At 45.3% G+C, this 9,966-nt stretch overlaps 1 protein-coding gene across 1 annotated transcript; it reads right to left on the bottom strand.

The window, feature by feature from the left end:
* Nucleotides 1-5,093: 5,093 nt before the first annotated feature.
* LOC144711415 (ethylene-responsive transcription factor 4-like) lies at nucleotides 5,094-5,748 on the bottom strand. The gene has a single exon (XM_078585404.1). It carries the CDS (start codon nucleotides 5,664-5,666, stop codon nucleotides 5,205-5,207), a length of 462 nt encoding a protein of 153 aa, XP_078441530.1. The 5' UTR covers nucleotides 5,667-5,748; the 3' UTR covers nucleotides 5,094-5,204.
* Between the last annotated feature and the right edge of the window lie 4,218 nt (nucleotides 5,749-9,966).

Here is a 9,966-nt window from a genome sequence, read left to right as displayed (position 1 = left end):
GATTTAGACACCATCGTCGTATTAGAAAATTTCATTGTCGGTATTGGATATGCTCGTTCACATTGACAGTGTGGACACCCTTAGACGAAGATCATCACCCACCACATTGTCCCTTTGAGCCGATTACGAGGATTATATGGGAACCAGTCACATGTCGCGTTAAAACCCACCACGTGATCGTGTTAAAACCCGTCACATGTTGTCAACTGTTTACGTCTCATGTCATCTGACTTTTGACATATTTCTTGTTAATTCTTTAAACATACGCGCCAATACATCTAATCGCATCATGTTCTGGGTCCGTTTCCCCATGGTGCAACACGTTTCGTCCATTCCTGGTGTTCGTGTTACATCAGACGACTCACCGCGACGTCGGGGACGTCGTGTGATGACGGAGTTGATGGTGAGTAGTGTGGGCAGAGCAGGCGACAACAGTGCGTATGGCACGAGAGGTGCGTGGATGAACACGAGCGACTACTAGGATGACCTGGTGTGAGTGAGTGATGACCCGAAATGCAATGGTTGTGGCGACGGTGATGATGGTGGCTGCGGCAGCATTGGCGGTGGCAATGGTGTCAGTAGCGGCGATGGCAATGACCACATCGTCGATGGTGGCGGCAGAAATGGCTGCGATGTTGGTGGCGGCGATGACAATGGATGTAGTGGCAGCAAAAGAGGTGTAGTGGAGGTGATGCATTAGTGGTTCACGTGGTGGCGCTGTTGTGCAAACACCGTGGTGGCACTTGGCAAGTGGCGTCACAGGTTGGTGTGGCGACACTGGTGAATGGCATGGTGCAGCTTGTATTGGGTTCTAGAGGCATAGATCTGGATGAAGAAATTAAAATGAAATGCAGCGGAAGACTTTTGAAAAATCTCACGGCATTAATGAAATCATGAAACAAAGTACCTTAGCACAGATCATATCCGTGATTTCTTGGATCTCAGAACAAGACGAGTCAAACTGCTCAAGTGTGCAGTCTCTAGACGTATTGAATCTCCTCCTTCTCATTGATGAGCCCCATTCAGTCTCCATCGTCGTTGTAACATCGTCCCAATCACATTGGGAGTAGAGAAGGATTGTGGGGAGAAGGGAGAAGAAGGTAAAGGCCCTTGAACAATTTTGGCCTGGGTGAATTTTGTTCAAGGCCTTCCCCTTTTTATACTTAGTGGGATTTTTTCGTAAAACCCCCAAAACGTTCAAAGACCATTTACCTGTGACCCTCTAGGCCCATGTATTAGTCTATTTAAGGACTCTAGCAGCCCAATAGCCTTTATTGGCCTTCCAAATTAATTAGCTATATAGAAATATTGATTCATTAATGTTGGATCAATTTAATCCAATCGACACGTTGAGTCTCCTACACATGGGATGCCAAGGTACACCTTGTGTTCTATAAGATACACAAGAGCATGTATCGACTCACTCATGGAACCTCTTCATCATCGGTTACTGCGTACATATAGTCCCTCCTCTAGTTGACACTCCTACGACGACTTAGGGTATGGTCAACTGTCAAACCCTAATTGGTCATCTACGTTAGTACTGATGCATTTGGAAATCATCGGTGAATGCTTGTCCTGATATTTCACTACCTTGGCCAAGGACTTTATTGCACCGTCTTCCTTGAGTTGTTGCCTCTTATACCAAGGGTAGAGAATCTCGTATTGACCACTCAATCCTCTTAGTGAACTTCTTGATGTAACCAAACTAAGACCGTTTAGAATCCCATGATTAGAGACTCATTGACCATAGTCAAAGTACTACCGTCCATCTACAAGATGTCTTTGGTGTCTCATGTCTAAGGACAACTTACACAATCGTGACCTGAATCAACCTGATTAACAGTTTGTTATAATACCACACAGGGATTTGTACCCGATCAATTCAGTGAACTCTTTCCATTATAGAGCACCCACTATCTATCATTAGTGTCTCCACACTAATGGGTAAGGGACTGGCCATACTCATCATATGAGTGAGGCCAAGTAGTGTTATTCTATCCGGATACTTTTGTCCTTCTCACGTATCCTTCGAATATGAATCTTTAGAACACATGCTTAAAGATTAGTGATCTATTTCTTATGATCTCATCATAATTTACTAAGTCCGATCATGTATTCATGGACTTCGTTATATGCATCACAAATGCACCATAACGAATATTTTCTATTAATGAACATGAAATGAGATGTGGAATGTGGGATTTGCTTGCCGACCACATATATTTCTATTGGCTTGCGTCAAGGCATGCCATGCTCCGGTGCGGCTCGTGGGCAGCTGGGACATCAGCGATGCACAGGTGGCACACACACATGGGTGGCGCACCAGCACAAGGGACACACGGGTACGGGCAATAGTAGTAATGAGCGGTAGAAACAAGCGGTGGTGGCGGCAGAGTTATGGTTTATAAGGGGATGCCCAAATTTGTGGTGGCATTTTTGTAAATATGGGAAAATATTAAAATAACAAAAAAAAGAAACTTACTTTTTTTCTGCCTTTTTTCAAATCCTCTTTGCCCAACAAGGGATACCCCCTCCCCCAATCCCTCCCTCACATAGGGGGTGAATATGGGCCTCGCCCCTTAGAAATAAAGGAGAAAGGCCCACATGTTTGTTCCTATGGGGTTCACTAGAAATGAGAGGCCCATAGATAGGCCCACATGGGCCCACATACAAAAAGACATGGGCAGACACAAGCCCGATCATGGAAACACATAGTCCCTCATACACGGCCTTCAAAACTAAAACGAAGCCATAGAAACACAAATGCATATAAGGTCAACCTCCAGGGGCCCGTTGACTTGGCGGAGTGCTTGAAGGTCAGTTCTTTCACAGCAGGCCATGCTCCTAGAGCTGGGGGATACTTGTCTTCAGTGCTTGGTGGTCCCCATGAGAGAGATATACAGAGATAGAGACATAGAGAGAGACATAGAGAGAGAAGAAAGAGAGATAGAGAGCGATAGATAGAGACAGAGAGAAAGAGAGAGAGATAGAGAGATAGAGAGAGAGAGATATTTAGAGACATGGAGAGAGACAGAAAGAGATAGAGATAGAGAGATATAGAGAGATAGAGAGAGAGACAGAGATAGATATTTAGAGACATGGAGAGAGACAGAAAGAGATAGAGATAGAGAGAGAGATATAGAGAGATAGAGAGAGAGACAGAGACAGATATTTAGAGACATGGAGAGAGACAAAGAGAGATAGAGAGAGAGACAGAGAGAGATATTTAGAGACATGGAGAGAGACAAAGAGAGATAGAGACAGAGAGAGATATATAGAGAGAGAGATAGATAGAGACACAGAGATGTATAGAGAGAGAGAGAGATAGAGACAGAGACAGAGAGAGTGATAGAGACACAGAGAGAGACACACACAAAGAGAGAAAGTGACAGATAGATAGAGACAGAGAAAGATAGATAGAGAAAGAGAGAGAGATAGAGAGAGATAGAGATAGATAGAGATAGAGAGAGAGAGAGAGACAGAGAGAGATACATAGAGACAGAGAGAGACACACATAAAGAAACAGAGACAGAGAGAGAGAGTGACAGAGAGAGAGATAGAGAGAAATACATAGAGACAAAGAGACAAACACATAACACACATAAAGAAATAGAGACATAGAGAGATAGAGACACAAAGAGAGAGACAGAGAGAGAGAGAAATAGAGAGGGATAGAGACAGGGAGAGATAGAGAGAGAGAGAGAGAGAGAGAGAGAGAGACAAAGAGAAAGAGAGAGACAGAGAGAGACAGACAGAGAGAGAGAGATAGAGACAGAGAGAAAGAGAGAGACAGAGAGAGACAGACAGAGAGAGAGAGATAGAGACAGAGAGAATGAGGGAGACAGAGAGAGATAGAGAGAGAGAGAAAGAGAGAGATAGAGAGAGAGAGAGAGAGATAGAGATAGATAGATAGATAGATAGATAGATAGATAGATAGATAGATAGATAGAGTGAGAGAGAGAGTGAGAAAGACACAGAGAGAGAGAGAGAGAAAGACACACAGAGAGAAAAAGAGAGAGAGAGAGTGAGAGAGACACAGAGATAGAGAAAATGACAGAGAGAGAGAATGTGTGTGCGGGAGTTGGAAAGAGAGAGGAAGTCAGAGAGAGAGAAGGAGAGGAAAAGAGAGAAAGAAAAACAATGGATACATGCGGGATCTTTTTCAAGGGTAGTGTAAGTCTAAACAAACTCAATGAAGGACATATAGGGATTACTGAGACTAAATTGTTGAACACAATTGGCGATCTAAAAGGAATTCTAGGATATTCTTTAAATAAAAAATTAAAACTCCTCCTTAGGATGTGCATGTACCATAGCAAATTGGAGAGTTTATGTGTATGGCAGTCCCTGAATAATAAATATTTTTGTTACATTACTTGGAGAACATAATGTAATTAAACATGTGATATAAATAACATGAAATTCCCCCTTTATTTTACCTAAATTATTATTATTATTAAACTTATATGTATATTAACTATCATCCATGTTATAATCTAACTCGTGTATTTTATGCATTTCATAAAACTTAGCTTCAACGCTAATTATTCATCATGTAACGGTTAAATTATGTATCATTATAGTTTGACTTTTCATTGTACAAGTGTGATTTAATTGTGTTATTTTTTATGGTCATGATCATGCAAGAACCTTTGAGCATAATTGAGCGACAAAAAAAAGGAAAAAAACGAGAAGAGAAACATATCAGGAGATACGTTATACAAAGAAAAAAGTGTGATTATTTTAGTACTACTATGATAGTCAAGACTGGGGTAAATTGTACAAAACCTTTACTACTGGCTTCAGTGAACAGTTGGATGACAAGAATCTTATGACGTCATAAAAAATAGCAGTTTGCAATCGTGTATCTGTCGGAGCGTTAATTTGTCAAAATATGAACCATGCGACCTCCAACATATGATTTCAGTACAGATAAAACATGAAAATCTGATTTATTTTATACACTCTTAGATTTAGATATGTGTGACTACCTAGGAGAAGGATACATCGTGTACGTTGATGGAGGAAAAATATGGATCCCTCCGCCTGTGTTTAGGAAAAAAACACAGAGACTGGTTGCAAGAGGAACAAACACACTAAAGCGAAAACCCATTTTTATTCAATGAATACGCAAACTATAAAAAATATTAATCATCGCACGATGTTTATAAAAAAAACAAAGCCGTGCAGTAAGCTCGACTTCAATAGTAGTTTGGACCATCAACTCCGTCGTGGCCGGCGGAGTCAGGCGATGAAGAAGAGGACGTTGTGATGGCCGCATGCTCGGGGAAGTTTAGTTTAGCCTTGCTGCCGCGGTAGTGCAGGGCGGCAACGTCGTAGGCCCGGGCGGCGGCCTCCGCCGAGTCGAACGTCCCGAGCCAGACCCTGGTCGCCCTCACCGGGTCTCGGATCTCCGCCGCCCACTTCCCCCACGGCCGCTGCCGCACTCCTCTGTACTTCTTCTCCTTCTCCCTCTCCCCCTCGCAAGATCTCTTCTCTCCTCTCTCCGACTCATGCTGCCCTCCATGCTCTTCCTCTCTTCTTATCGCGGCGGACGGGCTCGCCTGCCACTCGCCGGCGAATACTGCAGCCAGCGCCGCCGTCATCGCCTCCGTCTCCTTCGACATACAGTACCCGTCGAACGTTCTCGCCGGAGACCCCATCCCGCCCCCGCCGTTCACCGCAGCCGTTGTCGTTCTGCTTCGTTTTCCCACGCTCTTGAACAAACCGACGCTCCAGAGCCGCCTCTCGCCTTGCGTATATAGTATGTGAGCTTGGTTTTTGAGAGAATAGCGTTAAACAAAAACGCTGGAAGCGTTGACATTGACCCACTGTGGGCTCAGAGGACGGAGCGCGTATCTGTCATTTCTTGGGACCGATTTCTGATTACGGAACCGTTGAAATTGATTAAAAAATGAACTTTTGCAGGGTGGTCAGCGTTTAGAAGGACGGCAGGGAATACCTGGCCGTTTGGGTTGAGCATCTGGAAGGCCCCCCTCCCAATACTTCTTTTGAATGGCACTTCGGAGGTAGGAACATTGAGTACAGTAAACCAGATTTTATTCTTTCAGAAGAAACCTCCTGGGAGTTTAATTATTTTACAGAGTTTTGATGAAGAAAAGTTGGAGATTACTTGTTATTTCTGCCAGCCAACTCAATCCTCGCCTCCCACGAGACGCCACTCGTCTCCCGTGAATAGTTTTATGACTTAACTCATGTTAAGAAACAGAAGGAATGAAGGTGAGGATAATAAACGTAAGGCGTAGAATAATGAAGGGTTGATGATGAGACAGAGCAAGTAATTCAGCGTCATGATACAATGAATATTCATCTTGATGTTACCAAGTCAATTCATATCCATGTTACAAAGGCAATGAAGGCGCAATGAGTAGAAGGGGAGAGTTTACAATAGGGTTATGCAGTTGAAGATAGCGTGAGTTCAAGAGCAGATGATGGGAAATGCTTAGCATTTTCCTTTCGTCTATCCCTTGTCTTTTTCTCTCTTTCTCTCTCCTCAGCCCCTTTCTTTGACTTTCTCCACTCTCTCGTTCTTTTTCTATCTCCTCACTCAACTCTTTCTTTGACTTTTCTCCCCTCTCTCTCTCATGCTCTTTTTCTCTTAGCCTCTCTCTCTAGAACGCCTCTCTTTCTCTCTCTAGAACGCCTCTCTCTCCCTTTCTCTCTCTCTCTCTCTAGAATGCCTCTATTTCTCTCTCTAGAACGTCTCTCTCTCTCCTTCTCTCTCTCTCTAGAATACTTCTCTCTCTCTTACAGGTGGAATCCACGATGGATTCCGTCATCATGGGGATATGTCGGCGTCGACTTAGTGAGTTTGGGATATACCGTACCAAAAACAAAGTTTAGGTTATATCTCAGATTTTTGAAAAAATTTGGTATATTTCGTGCTATTAACCCTTTTTCCTTTTGTCTATCCCTTGTCTTTTTCTCTCTTTCTCTCTCCTCAGCCCCTTTCTTTGACTTTCTCCTCTCTCTCTTTCTTTTCTCTCTCCTCACTCAACCCTTTCTTTGACTTTTCTCCCCTCTCTCTCTCATGCTCTTTTTCTCTATATACTCTCTCAGCCCCTTTCTTTGACTTTTCTTCTCCACCCGTTCTCTTTCTTTCTCTCGGCTCTCTCATTCTTCTTAAATGCCCACTATTATTGACTATTCCACCATTCTCTTCCCTCTCTAATTTTCTTTATTTCTCTTTTCTCCATAACTTCCAAATTGACTTTTCTCAAAACCTCTCTTCCTCACCTTTCCCCGCAACTTCCTCCATGTGAACTACCAAACTCTCTACCACTTCCTCTTAACCTGTCGATCATTTATTTTCTTAGTAACTACATGTTTCTTTTATTTTAAAACGGGTATGAGCTGTTTCTATGGACTCTTTCACTTGCCAATTAATGTAAAGTTGTTTGTGATAAAAGAGTGATTCTTTGGTGATTTTCTGGGGATGAAGGGATGTGTTCTGGGGATACAGCAACTTCTGGTCTTCAACATCGGTAAACTCCTCTTGGGTTCCTCCTTCCCTTTCTCCATACCTTATCATCTCCATCATTTTGTATCATCTTATCCTTGCCCTCATTGAACACATCCATTCATCTCACCCCCATCATCTCCATCATTTTCCTATCATCTTAATCTTGACCTCATTGAACACATCCCTTCATCTCACCCCCATCGTCTCCATTATTTTCCTATCATCTTATCCTTCACTTTATTGAACACATCCCTTCATCTCACCCTTATCATCTTGATGTAATACGATGTCGGCTGGGATCGAGCGGCTCGTATTACGTCACAGGAATTATGATGCGATGACGTGAGATGTAATTCAATACACGGGAAAATAGCGGATGAGCAGTAGAGGGAATCGGCGGATAACGGTGTCGGCCGTGCCGGTCAACGAGAGAAGAATGATCCCTAGATCAAACTCCCAAATGACCCGCGAAATCAACTAGACGTCTAGACAATGAGGGGCGTATGACGGCCCTGGAGTGTTCGGCGTCTAGGCCAAAGAATATCCGTCAACCTCAAAGAATTCCTACACTCGACGACGGTGGCTATCCTATCCGTGAATTGTAATGAAAATAATGGCAGAGGACGCGATAGCGGAAGACGAGACTGGAAAAGATAACAATGCTGGTAAACGGAGGGGAGACGAGACTAACCTTAAGTCCCGCTAACCCACGGCGTCAAATCTCGTTCTGGCAGGTGATGTGGTGTAGATGGTAACGTGTTGGTAGACGACTCTGGCGTGATTGCTCGGACGTCGCACCGATGAGTGCAGGAGGTGATCAAGTCAACCGACCTTGGGACTTCGGCAAAGGATGTGGCAGCAGACGGGCACGCGCGGAGGTGTTTTGGTGCGCGCACACGGGCCGGCGCGAGGAGCACGACGTGCGCACTGGCGAGTGGACGCACCGCGCGGTGGTCGCAGGCGAGGGCGCGCGAACGCCTGCAGCGGCGGGCGGAGAGGCGCGCAAGAGGGGTACCCTCTCGCGCAGGAGCCGGGCGATGAACGGTGGAAGGGTGGTCGAGCGGGGGGCGAGGGCGAGGGGCCAAGAATCGAGAGGAAAGAAGTGTGGGAGAATTGAGGGTTCAAGAATGGTAATGGGGAAGGGTCAAGAACGAGATGGGGAAAGGACAAAGAACGAGATGGGACGGATCAAGAATGAGATGGGAAGGATCAAGAACGAGATGGGGAGGGTTCAAGAATGTGGAGGGGCGGATCAAGAACGAGATTGGAAGGGTCAAGAACGAGATGGGAAGGATCAAGAACGAGATGGGGGGGTTCAAGAACGAGAAGGGACGGATCAAGAACGAGATGGGAAGGTTCAAGAACGTGATGGGAAGGATCAAGAACGAGAAGGGGAGGGTTCAAGAACGTGGAGGGACGGATCAAGAACGAGATGGGGGGGTTCAAGAACGTGAAGGGACGGATCAAGAAGTTCAAGAAACTAGGTGGGACGTGGTAGAATCAAGAAACAGGGCGAGGGGAAGGAATCAAGAAAACGTGGGGGAGGGGAAAGAGGGGAAATTCAAGAAATGTGGGAGGATGTTCAAGAACGGTGGTGGGGTGGATCAAGAACGAAGAGAAGGGTGGGGTATGGATCAGGAATGGTGGAAGGGTGGGAAAAGGTACCAAGAAATGGCTTTCTTGAACTATAACAACCAAGAGCCCTCCAAGAAAGAGGAGTTCTTGACGGATCTGGGGTGTGCTCCCTCGGCGGAGCAGATTTCCCCGGTTGATGGCGTGTCGGCGACGCTTCTTGAATCTCCCAAGACCCCCGGAGTAATCTCGACGAAGGCCTCTTTCGATTCTTGATAGCGGCGGCTTCTTGAAACTCTTTCCTCGCACCGGAGTGATCTCGACGGCGCGCTTTAACACGTCTCCCTCGGAGTGATCTCGACGGGAGAGACGTGGGCTCTACCCACGGAGTGATCTCAACATGGGGTGGGGCTAGCCAAACCCCCTACACTACTCTCTACGATAGGGGGGAGACGAATTGTAAATAAACTTTTCAACAATGACTCCAAGGTGTTCCTTGGGCATGCCATCCCCTTATATAGTGAGGATGGGTGCCAAGAGAACGTGGGAGAGGACGAACCGTCACGAGACGTGGTTCGGCCTCTCCTTACAAATTCAAAATACAAACATAAAAAGTAAAAACGACGAGGACGGGGCCCAAAAACATTGGCCCAGTCCAGGAATCCGAAAATACAAACACACATGAAAATGAGCATAAGTAAAAAGATAAAAGTTCTTACGCGGGGTACTTAAACCCCGGGTGGCGAGCGTCGGCGCGAGCTGCTCGGCGTGGCTGAAGACGTCCCATCGCGTCATCCTCGAGATGGTTCTTCGTCATCGTGGCGTCGTCCTGAGATGGTCCTCCATCACATCTCCATCTAGTTTTCGCTTTCTCCCTTCTTATCTTTATCAATTCTCAGCCTTATCCC

This window comes from Wolffia australiana, chromosome 13, assembly GCF_029677425.1.
Source record: "Wolffia australiana isolate 7733 chromosome 13, ASM2967742v1".
Taxonomy (NCBI): domain Eukaryota; kingdom Viridiplantae; phylum Streptophyta; class Magnoliopsida; order Alismatales; family Araceae; genus Wolffia; species Wolffia australiana.
This window is presented reverse-complemented; position numbering and strand designations above follow the sequence as displayed.

Coding starts and splice junctions, on each gene's coding strand:
- LOC144711415 (XM_078585404.1), bottom strand. CDS start 5,666: ATGGGGTCTCCGGCGAGAACGTTCGACGGGTACTGTATGTCGAAGGAG.